The sequence below is a fragment of the Lagenorhynchus albirostris genome, chromosome 7, assembly GCF_949774975.1.
Source record: "Lagenorhynchus albirostris chromosome 7, mLagAlb1.1, whole genome shotgun sequence".
Classification (NCBI taxonomy): Eukaryota; Metazoa; Chordata; class Mammalia; order Artiodactyla; family Delphinidae; genus Lagenorhynchus; species Lagenorhynchus albirostris.
In genome coordinates, this window is record NC_083101.1 from 103,773,084 (window position 1) to 103,786,693 (window position 13,610).

At 47.6% G+C, this 13,610-nt stretch overlaps 1 protein-coding gene across 9 annotated transcripts in view; it reads left to right on the plus strand.

Moving 5' to 3' along the window:
• Positions 1-13,610, plus strand: part of PTK2B (protein tyrosine kinase 2 beta) — a 130,088-nt gene that overhangs the window by 54,597 nt on the left and 61,881 nt on the right. For all 9 annotated transcript variants that reach the window (XM_060155740.1, XM_060155747.1, XM_060155739.1 and 6 more), the window contains exon 2: positions 12,541-12,781. In XM_060155740.1, the coding sequence (XP_060011723.1) occupies positions 12,578-12,781 (204 nt within the window). In that variant the 5' untranslated portion in view covers positions 12,541-12,577. The remainder of the gene's footprint in view (positions 1-12,540; positions 12,782-13,610) is intronic.

Genomic DNA, 13,610 nt, shown 5'->3' on the forward strand with positions numbered 1-13,610 from the left:
GTCTGACTTACTTCACTTAGTATGATAATCTCTAGGTCCATGCATGTTGTTGCAGATGGCATTATTTCATTATTTTTTATGGCTGAGTAGTATTCCATTGTATATATATGTACCACATCTTTATCCATTTATCTGTCAATGGACACTTAGGTTGCTTCCACGTCTTGGCTATTGTAAATAGTGTTGCTATGAACATCGGGGTGCATGTGTCTTTTTGAATTACAGTTTTTGTCTTTTCTGGATATATGCCAGGGAGTGGGATTGCTGGATCATATGGTAACTCTATTTTTAGTTTTTTAAGAACCTCCTTACTGTTCTCCATAGTGGCTGTATCAATTTACATTCCCACCAACAGTGTAGGAGGGTTCCCTTTTCTCCACACCCTCTCCAGCAATTACTGTTTGTAGATTTTTTGATGATGGCCATTCTGACCGGTGTGAGGTGATACCTCATTGTAGTTTTGATTTGCATTTCTCTATTAGTGATGCTGAGCATCTTTTCGTGTGCCTGTTGGCCATCCGTGTGTCTTCTTTGGAGGAATGTCTATCTAGGTCTTCTGCCCCATGTGAGTCGTTTTCTATTCAACTAGCTTGCTCTTCAGGAAGCCGGTTCTGAATCAACAGGCAATTGTACCAGTTTCATTTCAAGCCCATAAACATAAGATTTTATTATTTTTCTCCAGGTATCTTGGCTGTTTAAAAGGTTTGTAGTGATACCTCAAAGTGGTTTTTATTAGCATTTTTAACTGCTGAGGATCTTCCCATCTATTTTTAATTTTCCCAAGTCTTTTCACACACAGGTGGCATCCTGTTTGCTGGACGGAGCATCTAAATTTGCACTAAAGTGAAAGCTGATCACTGCAGTGTACAGATTGGGGACACTGTCATACTTAATGGTTTGAGTATCTGTTTACAGAAAGCAAATTTGTAGTGTCTACTGGAGTTGCAAAGAGTAGCAGATTGGGGGTTGGTAGGTGGAGAAGCTTGTTCAGGAGGATGTTTTCGTTGTTTTTAAGGTGGTACTGGATGAGGGGACTATACCTCTACTGTCAGACCTGGCTTTGTACTTTCTGGTTGAAAAAAAAAAGTACTTGAGTTTTCATTTCATTGTCAATTTTTTTTCTGTTTATTAAATGTATCATCAAAGATAACAAAATTCTACATCGTCATGATTATTACACATATTAATATATAAAAGGCCAGTATTCCTTTTAGCGCTGCAGGGCTGGAAACTGATGTTTATGTGTAAGTTTTTGTGTGAGCAGAATTCTGGGCCCGTATCAGAAAAGCAGTGCTCATCTGGAACCACCTTGCTGTGCGGAGACAAAGCCCCTAGTGGTGGGACTTGGGCTGTGGGCTGTGTTTGTTGAGCTAAAATGGGAAATCTGAGTGCTGGTCCTGCCTCTGCCACTTAAGAAAAGTGACCCCAGGCAAAGTGCTTGGTCGCTTTTCCTCATCCTCCAAATGGGAGTGGCGTCTGCCTTGGGAGATAGTAGCAAGATAGCGAGTGTTCAAACACTCTAGAAAGGGGTGCACGGTGGGTGTTTTGAGCATGTAAAGACCACCGCTCTTTTTTTATATCGTTTTTTTAAACTTTTTATTTTATATTGGTGCATAGCCAATTAACAATGTTGTGATAGTTTCAGGTGCACAGCAAAGCGACTCAGTCATACATATACATGTATTCATTCTCCCAGACTCCCCTCCCATCCAGGCTGCCGTATAACATTGAGCAGAGTTCCCCGTGCTATACAGTAGGTCCTTATTGGTTATCCATTTTATTTATTTATTTATTTTTAAAATTTTATTTATTGGCTGCATTGGGTCTTCGTTGCTGCACGCGGGCTTTCTCTAGTTGCAGCGAGCTGAGGCTACTCTTTGTTGTGGTGCACGGCCTTCTCATTGTGGTGGCTTCTCTTGTTGTGGAGCACGGGCTCTAGGCGCACGGACTTCAGTAGTTGTGGCACATGGGCTCAGTAGTTGTGGCTCGCAGGCTCTAGAGTGCAGGCCCAGTAGTTGTGGCGCATGGGCTTAGTTGCTCCGTGACATGTGGGATCTTCCTGGACAATGGCTCGAACCCATGTCCCCTGCATTGGCAGGCAGATTCTTAACCACTGCGCCACCAGGGAAGCTCCTAGTTATCCGTTTTAAATATAGCAGTGTGTACATGTCGATCCCAAACTCCTTGACCATCCCTTCCTTCCACCCTTCCCCCTGGTAACCATAAGTTCGTTCTCTAAGTCTGTGAGTCTGTTTCTGTTTTGTAAATAACTTGATGTGTATCATTTCTTTTTAGATTCCACAAATAAGGGATATCATACGATATTTCTCTTTCTCTGTCTGACTTACTTCACTCAGTATGACAATCTCTAGGTCCATCCATGTTGCTGCAACTGGCATTATTTCATTCTTTTTAATGTCTGAGTAATATTCCATTGTGTATATGTACCACATCTTCTTTATCCATTCCTCTGTCCATGGACATTTAGGTTGCTTCCATGTCTTGGCTGTTGTAAACAGTGCTGCAGTGAATATTAGCGTGCACGTATCCTTTCGAACCATAGCTTTCTCTGGATATATGCCCAGGAGTGGGATGGCAGGGTCATATAGCAGCTCTATTTTTAGTTTTTAAAGGAACTTCCATACTGTTCTCCATAGTAGTTGTACCAGTTTACATTCCCACCAACAGTGTAGGAGGGTGCCCTTCTCTCCACACCCTCTCCAGCATTTATTGTTTGCAGATTTTTCAATGATAGCCATTTTGACTGGTGTGAGGTGATATCTTATTGTAGTTTTGTAAAAAAGTCTGTTGCACTTTTTTAAAAACCTTGACTTGGATGAAGGAGTGGGGTCCATCTCTTGCATGGCAGCCCTGCAGCCATTTGAAACCAACAGTCCCGTCCTCATTTCCCAGGACTCCCATCCCCCTTTAGCCTAAGGGTCTGCCTCCCAGGCTCCCCACGCTCTGAAAGTCCTGGGATGTTCACCATAGAACACAGTCTCTCAAACCTCGGGGCTGTGGGCCACCAGTTCTGTAGATGAAGTTGTCTCCATGCCCCGGGGGGAATCACTGTCCTTATTTTAGGGATTTTCTAGTGACCCCAAAACCACGTTAAAGTTTTCGGCAGCTCTTTCATAGTGACTAACAGTGACTTCACAGCTTAAACCCCATTGTTTAAATCCATGCTGTTGCTAAACCACATCTTCCTCATCCCAGACCGGGGAAGATTTTTTTTTTTAAGTCTACGTAAAGAACTTCACATTTATCCCATTTCACTGGCTGCATTCTGTTCCCCTTGGCGTGTTTTGCCTGCCTGTGCAGATGTCAGGGGCCCTCTGTGGTCTTCAACCAGAGTCACAATCTCCCCCTAATCCTGTGCTCAACATGGTGCTTTTTGTCTAATAACCACAAACTCCTAAATGCCAAATAAAGAGGCGTGAACAAGGACCCATTCAAAAAGCCATCGGTCCTCAGGTTAATACAGACACTTGATCAGCAGTTGTTGGGAAAAACCATTTGGCCAGTTATGAGTTCACCTCCTTGTCACTTGGCCTCCTCATCTTCCTGTCAAGAAAATGGGGAAGAATTCAAAATACTCAACTGTAGCGTTGATTCATTGTGGTACCGAATTTCCCAGCCCAACAACCAATTCTGTATCACATGCAGAGAGGCAAATGGGATTTGCTGGAGCTGCAGGCTGGAAGAGAAGGAAGAGGCTGACATTGGGACTCGAAGCAGAGGAGAATTTAGTTTGAGCTTAACGAGGACAGAATGTGGCTTTGAAAATTACAACTTTTTAGGAAATTGGAAAGTCACAGGAGCTCCTCGGAGGGAGGAGCGCATCTTGAAATTCTGTGCTGCCTGTGCACCTTGTAGATTGCTATCTTGATGTGCTGGGTGGTGATACCACTGCCGGGACCAGACAACATCAAGGGTCAGAGGCAGGCTTGAAGCAAGTGACTATAGAATCTGCCCCCATCCTACTCCCGGGTCACTCACTGTTCAGGCCATGCGGTGCTGGAATCAGCTCTCACAACATGCATTTCTCCCCAAGTCTGCCATCAGTGAGATCATGTTGGTAGCTTGAAATCAGCGATGACGGAAGTATTGACACAAGAGAAATCGGCAAATGCTGCAGACCAGGCCATCTTTGCCCTGGATTACTGGTGAAACTCATGCCAAGGCCTTATGTGAGCCACTCTTCTGCCTCCTAGCTCATGCCTGGCTTCATCCTATGGCCAAAATTATATTTTTTAAGTGAAAATCTGCTTCTCCATGGGGTCTTATATTGTCACCATCTCCTCTTATTTCCCGGCAGCCCTTCAGCACCCTCCTGACCAGCCCTATATCATAGCACGTGATTTCCCGAGCTTGCTGTGTCACCTTTTCCTGAGATCCAGGCGCCCCAGAGGCAAGTCCTCTCCTGTGATCAACTAATACCCAGCAGAGACCCCTATTAGATCCCATACCATATGGTGGCTGCTTTGCTCGAATCCTTTTCCTTTTTACGGTATTGTGAGTCTCTGCTGGACGGGGACCCTCTTCCCACTTTTGCTTATCTTCACACCTCCGGAGTCTGGTGTGTCTCCTGAAACATAGCAAGGCAGAGAGAGAGAGAGAGAGAGAGGGAGAGAGAGAGAGAGAAGTGGAGGGCTGGGGGAAGAGGGAAAGGGGAGAAGAGGAAAAAGAAGAAAGGCGGCGATGGGGGGAGAAAAACGGGCCAGTCCGAATCACTCATGAGCTGGCCGACTAGGACCAAGGGGAGTGGGATTTCTTGAAGGGCTGGGGAGCTAGCGGCGCTCAGAAGTCACACAGGAGGTAAGAAAACTCTGCCCAGCTGCAGGGATCAAAGTCCTTGAACCAGTGGGAGAACAGAGGTTCTGTTAACAAGGAAGGACAGGTAATGCGTCTCTCTTGCCCCCCTCCCAGCGCCCTGAGAGCCAGCTACGAGTCAGGTGACCTCTGGGTCGCAAAGTGCTGGCAACAGAATGATCTGGAGTGGGTCGTGTGTGCGGGGGTGACGAGCTGAAAATGTGGGAGACTCTCAATAAAGGTTTTTTGAATTACATTGAATTATAGCTGGTGCTAATCACAACCTTCCTGGCTCATTCCTTTGCAAGGTAATGGGGAGGGACGCTCGGAGAGGAGGGGAAGGGATTAACCAAGTGATGGATTGGGTGGCCCTGGAGCGGGCAGAATGCCGGCCCTCATGGGAACTGGGGTTTGAAAGGGCCCAGGGCTGGGGAGGGAACGCTGTGTGGAGACAGTAGGGCCCAGCTTCCCAGACACGGCAGGCCTGGCTCCCCAAGACGGCAAGGTCATTGCCAATTCGTTAAGTGGCTGCTCTCAGCAGGCCTTTGCAGAGGAAAGGCATGTGTTCCCCATTTTGTTGATGGGGAAACGGCAAGAGGAAGTGACTCAGAGACAGAGTGGAAATAAAATGTGTGTCTCATGACATTCTGGCTTCTGCTAGATCCAAAGGGCTGGCGTTTTGACTGTGTCCTGTGTGGCCTCGGTCCACGCTTCTGTGGGTTCGCAGGACAGACGACGGCCCTCCATGTGAGCAGAGAGTAGGAGGTAGAGGTGTTCTTTTCAGGTGCCCAGGCAGGTGGAGAAGGTGGGTGTTGGAGGAAAGGCAGCCTCAGAGCCCTGGAGACAGGAGGGGCTGCCACCACCCCCTGAGCCTCGACTTACTGGGCCAGTTTAATTTTTTTAAGTGGGCGCTGGTATTGAGTTTTTGGTTCTTTCTTCTGCCAAGTCACAGGCGTTTTAAAAATACATGTGCCAGGGAGTTTACATAGGTAATCTCTGATTTTCTAGAAAGTTCTGCAGGATAGGTAATGTTAGCCTCCTATCCCAAGAGAGGAAACTAAGGTCTAGAGAGGTGACACAATTGGTAAGTGGCAGACACTTAAGGCCACCACGTTGCCTAGCTCTGAAATCCTTCGTGAGTAACGGCCTAGACTTCTGCAGCATGGCAGCCCCGAGGACATGAGTTTTAAACCCAGGTTCGAGTGAGTCAGATGTGTGTGCCTTCTCCCTGACATCGTGCCACCTTCCTGACGAACGGTGCCCTTTCTGTGCTCCCTGAAGTCATGGGCAGAACTTTCAGTCCTCAAGACATTGCCTTTTACCCTTGGAACTCCCAGCGTCACTCTCAAGTCTGGTTCCCGAAGAGGCCAAGCTTCCAGGCCAATTGGTAAAGGCTATCGTTGTCGTTTCATAAATGAATTAACATTGAAAAACCAAAAAAAAAAAAAAAAAACAAAGGTGGAAAGACAAAGTCAGAATAAAAGACTGCCTCTCAAATGGAATACATTCGGCTTTATGATGGATTCTTTACAGTGTTCTTATTTTTCTCATTTTGCCATGGACACGGCGAAACATCACCAAAGACCATCATCCACCTGCCAACTGCTATTTGGGAACTCTGTCCCATCCCAGCTTGACGTCTCAAGGCATCAGAGCCAGACACTAAGTCCTAAGCATGGTGGCAGGACGTGACACCAGCAGCCCTCTCGCCATTGGCAACATGGTGGCCTTAATTCTCTGCCGCTTACCAGTTGTATGCTCTGGACAGTCACCTCGCTAGACCTCCCTCACATTACCGATCCTGCAGAATCCTCCTAGAGAATTAGAGGTTACTTACATAAACTCCCTGGCACACAGTATATGTTCAATAAGACGTAACATTACCTTGCAGTGTCTTCAAGATCAAGAGTGTATTTTTCTGTGATGTTGACCCCTACAACCCTGACATCTTCCCCACACCAGGAGCACAGCCCTGGGGACAGTGACAACCCAGAGGATCTGAAGGGACTTCAATCCTGCTTCAGTCTCCCCTCCCCCTTCAGGCAGGTGAATGTCTTGCCGTTCAGGAAGAGTGTCATTTATTTTCTTCCTGAAGACTTCAGGGACTCAGAGATTGTACCGCTTCCCTTAGTGCCCTTGGCAGGTCTTGGCCAAGACGTTCTTATAGCCAATCAAAACTTTTCCTGTTTTAATTTGAGCCCATTTCCTTGTGTTTGTTATTCTTTGGCTTTGCCTTGGGCAGATCTGGGGGTTGGGAGACAGCCGGAGCCCACAGTGGCTCTGAGCCAGGGGGACGGCCTCTCCTCTGACAGTGCCCATAGTGTCTAGGGCAGGCCAGGATGCAGGGAGGAAGGATTGCCAGGCTGGGGTCCAGGTCTGGACTGCAGGAAGGAGCAGGGGTTTTGGCTCACACACTTAGAGTCAGAGGATTTTGTGATCAACAAAATCCAGAGACAAGCTACTGATGAGAAATTCAAGTAATCAGGCAAAGTCTGGAGGAACAGGCAAGTTCTGTTGTCCAGAAATAGGAGCTAGAGTCAGCAGGTCGTCCTCATGTCTTCCTAACTGCACCCAGTGGCCATATGTTGGTAGCTTGAAATCAGCCGTGGTGGGCCTGGAGAGAAGACTATGCGTGACGTTGAGGGCTGTGTTCTCCAAGACCCCCAAGGCAGGTGACTGAGGCTTTCCTTATATAACACCTTTCAGTTACTCTTCTTCAGAGAGTTTTGGGGGGCCCCTTGGCAGTTCACTGCAGATCTGTACTGACAGTTGGGAGTTTTGGATGCCCTTGAGGGAGTTGCCACGTGTCAGCAGAGACGTGGGCACCACCTTTCTGGGCTGAGGTCTTTCGGCCAAACACCTCCAAGACCTCTCATGACCAAGTCCTAGCTTGGGGAGGGGTGATGCTCTCTAAGCCAGGAGGACTCTGGATTCTTCACAGACTGGGGTGTTCCATGCTGGGTTGACACATTTCTTCTTACATGGAGTTTGTGCCCACGTCTGTGGTATCAAGAGATACTACTTTCTTCAAAGGCAGATGGGAAGGTGGGAAAAACTTTGAACTTGGATTCAAATCTGCTTTGGGATCCGAGTTTGCTACTCAACAAGCATGATCCCTTGACCAGATGGCTTAAAATTTCTTGAGTATGTTTTCTCCTTTGTAAAATGGTCATAATCATCTCTGCACATCTCCCAGGATTGTTGTGCAAAACACAATATGTTTCTTTTAAAGTTTTTAAATTGTAATTGTTTTTGGAATAGATAGCCCAAGGTTACCACTACAAAGGACTAAGGGCAGACCTGAGGGACTAGCATTGGTCTGAAGGCAAAGGTAGATCCCGGGTGACTGAAATAATTTTGCTAAGATATTTCAGTGGGATCCATGTTGACTACTATGAGTGATGGCTCCTGAACCAAAGGCCAGGAAAAAACTGATGACGATAAGAAACCAGTGTCATCCGAGTGTGTTGATGATGGCCAACATATCAGTCTAGGTTGGATGTAGAATATGAACACTGCTCTTTGATCAGGGTCTGGTGGGGGCTGGCTCCTGCGTGGGCCAGGCACTGCCCAGTTAGGCTGGGAAAGGGGAGTCAACGATCAGGCTGTGGTTTCTCATCATCACATTTTTGAACCTACAGTGACGCATTACTGTCACCCAAAGTCCGCAGTTTACATCGGGGTTCAGTGTCGGTGTTGTGCATTCCATGAGTTCCGACAAGTGTATGATGACGTGTATCCATCCCTATCATATCATGGAGAGTATTTTCACTGCCCTCAAAATCCTCCATGCTCCTCCAATTCATCTCTCCTTTCCCCCAAACCCTGGCAACCACTGATCTTTTTACTGTCTCCATAGTTTTGCCTTTTCCAGAATGTCATATAGTTGAAACCATACAGTTTGTAGCCTTTTCAGATTGGCTCCTTTCACTTAGTCATATGCATTTAAGGTTCCTGCATGCCTTTTCATGGCTTGATAGAGCATATCTTTTGGGCATCGAATCATATTCCGTCGTCTGGGCGTACCCATAGTAAGGCAAAATATTAAGAATAGGGGAAACTGAGTGAGGGGTATATGAGAACTCTCTGTATTATCTTTGCAACTTTTCTGTAAATCTAAAACTCGTTTAAAATAAAAAGTTTATTAAACAAACGAAAAAGTATTCCACTGTCTGGATGTACCACAGCTTATTTATCTGTTCGCCTACTGAAGGACATCTTGATTGCTTCTAAGTTTCGGTAATTATGAATAAAGTTGCTATAAACATCCATGTGCAGGTTTTCGTGTGGACATAAGTTTTCAGCCCCTTTGGGTAAATACCAAGGAGCATGACTGATAAATCATGTAAGAGTCTGTTTAGTTTTGTAAGAAACCATACAACTGTCTTCCAAAGTTTGCGCCAGCGATAAATGAGCATTCCTGTTGCCCCACATCCTCGTTACATGTTTACATCCTCTTGGCCCCTCAAGTTTAAAAGTACCGCATCTCATTGCACCACTGGCTGTAACCGCAAGGTTAAAAGCACCGTGGGGGCCTAGCCCCCTCCCCCTACAGACTCTGCCCTGACCTCTGTCCTGGCGAAGCTTTCTGACTTGCTCTGCCTCTGATACTGGGCTCTGCCTTTCAGAGAGGGCTTCTCTCCTTCACTCTTCTCTTCAGCCAATGACACACATCACATGTGAAAGTGGAGCTTCCAAGATCGTAACAGCCAGATCTCTTGTATTTTACTGACATATTATTCCTACTTAACTGTTCTCTTTCAGACTCTCCCCTAGTATTTCAGGGAGTCCCCAGGGTGTCTCTGTGTGCTCACCAGCACCAGTACCCTTTGGGTGGGAATGCTGCCTGGGCTGGGGGGTATCTTCTAAATGGCACCCCGTCCCCTTCACTGTGGGTGTCCAGAAGCCACATGGCGTGACCTGCAGCTGTGGGTATAACAGCCTCCTTCCAGCTCTGAGTCCACGTTCCCACTGGCCAACCTGATGACACTGCTTGCACCCCTATTTTCCAAATGGTCTTTGGGGTGTAGGCCCTTTGGCTTCCATTGGCATGATCTAGTCCCTGGGGACAGACACCTTATGCTACTCCATTTCCTTCCTACCCAGATGCCTGTTTCACAAAACTGTGTCATGAGACCCCTGCCTGGAAATTAGTTTATACAAACAGATGCCCAGGGGTCATGGGGCCCCTGGCTCAGTAGACACAGGAGATCCTGAACCTAGGACCAGATGTGTGTGTGTTATTGATGGTTTATATATATATATATATATATATATATATATATATATATATATATATATATATATATACGGTTTGTCTGTATGACTAGAGTGTACGCTCTTTAGGGGCAAGACATCCTTCCCTCTTTTTCACATCCTATAGCAGATTTGTCATGGTCCCTTCTGATGTCCCCTTGGGCCTTGCCATTTCAGTATGCTGCTTACTTTTACCTGCCAGCATCTGCATCTTTTTGCCTGGGGACTTCCTCTGGCTCTGGGTCCACTCTGCCCTTGTGCAGAACTGGCTGGAAATGCTGGGACAATGGCTGTTAAGAAGTGGTGTGGCTCTGTTGCTCACTGGCTGGAGTGGCTCTACAGCGTGTGTTCTGTCCTCGCTCCCAGGGCTCCCAGCAGGGTTCCTCTGCCGTTGTCCAAGCGATCGCTCCATTGATAACAGGCTGCCTTCCTTTCCCTGTCCCACACGTCCCACTCCCTGGTAGGTTTCCTGGGGTTGCCTCTCAAGCTACTTCCCTGGTTTCCTTACTGAAGGTCTGGGGAAACCGAGACACACACCCAGTACATAGCAGAGGATTGGCACACGGGACAGGTCCAGTAGACATTGAAAAAAGGCATGGATGCTTCTAGAATACACATACTAGTCTCTAAAATAAAGCAGACCGGGTAGTCTTTTCTCCATCTGTCTTGTCCCAAATTCTGCCTGCCCAGGTGGACTCAGGCTGGCGCTCTGCTCCTTGTCTGCCTGCCCTGATGGAAGGGACACATCCTGCTTCTTTCCTTGTCCTCACAGCATCTCTTTCATGTCTTCATAATACACACTGGCTTTTTAAAGGAATGACTTCTTGCAGGTAGTGACTGTCTGTTTCCCTTCTAGTGCCCAGCAGTGTGATTGAATGAACAGACTTTGCTGCCACATCTAAGATATTTGACTCCACATTTGTATTTTTTAATTAATTTTTATTGGAGTCTAGTTGATTTACAATGTTGTGTTAGTTTCTGCTGTACAGCAAAATGAATCAGTTATACATATACATATATCCAGTCTTTTTTAGATTCTTTTCCCATATAGGTCATTACGGAGTATTGAGTAGAGTTCCCTGTGCTATATGGTAGGTCCTTAATAGTTACCTGTTTTATATGTAGTTGTGTGTATATGTCAATCCCAATCTCCCAGTTTATCCCTCCCCCCCATTCCCTCTTGGTAACCATAAGTTTGTTTTCTACATCTGTGACTGTATTTCTGTTTTGTAAATAAGTTCATTTGTCCCATTTGTGTTTTAACTTTGCCAGCTCCGTCCTTCAGCCCCCAACTCCCAGTCTGAGGAAGGTCCGCCTAAAATCACAGTCTCCTGTTAGAAGGGAGAGATTCTTCTGTAAGAGCGGGTTCCATATGAGAGCTAAGCTTAGTCTGGAAGAGGTTCTCAACCCAGCCTGGATGTTAGAAACATCCTTAGAAACTTAAAAATACCAATGCCAGGCCTCCCACGGACAACCTCAGTGGCAATCTCTGGGCACAGGGTCTGCATTTAGACTTTCTTGACAGCTCCCCAGGGGCTCCTAATGTGGAGCCAAAATCGACACCTCCAGTCTGGAGCTAGAACTTCCATTGCTTCCTTTGGGTATTTCTGCTTTAGACCAGTGGGAATAAACCCTACAGAGCTGTTTGTTGTGGGATCCAGAGGCCAGGACCAATCTGGCTGAGATTTGGGGTGATCTAAAGACTCCTAGGATTCTTACAGTCTATACAGATGTCAACCAAACTGTCATCAGAACTGGGCTGGGTCTGGAGGCCCAGCCCCACCTCTTCGCCCTGCAGCAGAAAGACCTCGCAGATTGGGCTGCCGGGGTGCTGTCCCTCTGTGTGCAGTGCGTGATGCTCTGGGAGATGACTTCCTGTGGGACTGAGGCTTCGAGCCCTGAAAGCCCAGGTTGGCGGCTGCAGGTGCGGGTGGGCGGAGCCCTCAGCTACTAGGCTGGCCCCCCAACCTGGGCCCTTGCCTGTCTTTCCCATTCCAGTGCTCTCCAGGCCACCCATTCTCCACTTCGATTCCTTCCCGGCTTCTCTCCCCTTGTCCCTGTTTCTCTCCTGCTATTTTCTACTGTCTCGCTCTTCGCTTTTTCTGCTCAGCTGTGCCTTGGAACCAGGCTGGGGCCGCCTCCTCTCAGAGCTGCGTTTGCAACGTGTGGGCCCCTTGCCTGGGAGCCAGTGTGGGAGGAGAAAAGTGATGGCGAGAGGGGGCTTCTAGCAGAGAGCTCACAGCCTGCGAGCTCTGGGTCCAGGTCGATACCTGGATGTTTAGGCAAACTGCTCCTTTATTTGTGTTTCCGCTTCCCCATCCATGAAGCCGGATGCCTTTAAGGGGAGTTTTCGGGAGTGGGTGGATGTGTGCTTTGCACAGGTCTCAGAGCTTGTTGGGTGCTGTCCCAGGGGGATGAGGCGTGTGGGCCCACACCACTCATTTCAGGGCTGTCCCTCTGCTATCTCCACAGGACTGCGATGTGCCGGTCCTAGCTGCCGTCTGAGAGGATGTCCGGGGTTTCTGAGACCCTGAGCCGAGTGAAGGTGGGCACGTTACGTCGGCCTGAAGGCCCCCCAGAGCCCATGGTGGCAGTGCCAGTAGACGTGGAAAAGGAAGACGTGCGGATCCTCAAGGTCTGCTTCTATAGCAACAGCTTCAACCCCGGGAAGAACTTCAAACTAGTTAAATGCACTGTGCAGACCGAGATCCGGGTGAGTGTGGTGGGTGCTGCCTGCTCCGTCCATTTGTCTGTCTCTCCCTCATCTTCCTGGGCAGCTGAGCATCCCTCCTTCAGCCTAGCAGGCTCTCCTGTATCCACCACCTGGGCTGGGGGCCCTGGAGGGATGTTCTCAGCCCGTGGCTCCAGGCCTCCTCTCCAGGGCTCTGCAGCCTGAGGCACAGATTGTGTAGCCTTTGTTTGAACCCCGGATCGTTTGCTCAAGCTTTGATCTACCTCATTTCAACTCATTCAATATTTATGACATTTGAGGCTCTGCAAGGGATGTAAGCTCCCCCCACCCTCAGAGGGTTTACACTCTCATGGAATTGGAATACACAAGTGATTGCATTGAAAATAGAACAAAAGTGGCTTAGGACATGTGCTGCGTGCTTACAGAAGGGAGCCGTGAGGCGTTTCAAGGATGCTAATGAACTAGAGATGCCCTCGACCAGGGGCATGGTTGCCAGGCCCTTTCTGAGGCAGTACTTCAGCTGGCTCACTTTCACCCAGGGCCTCGGAATCTGTTTTGCAAATCCAGGTACCCACAGTCATCAGGGCACCTAGACACCAAGAAGCCAGTTCTCTTTAGCCAAACGTGTAAGAACTTGTCATCAGAAGCAGAGTCACAATACACTGATTGATTTTAAATGCCTACGTTTATTGAATAATTACGATGTACATGCCTGACTCCATCCCTTTACATTATCTCATTGAATCCGCCCCACAGCGCCATGAGGTAGATACAATGAGGATATCCCTTTCCACTCTCAGAATATTCCTTTCTGATGATGCAAAAGAAAGCCAAATCGATTCTCCAGAGT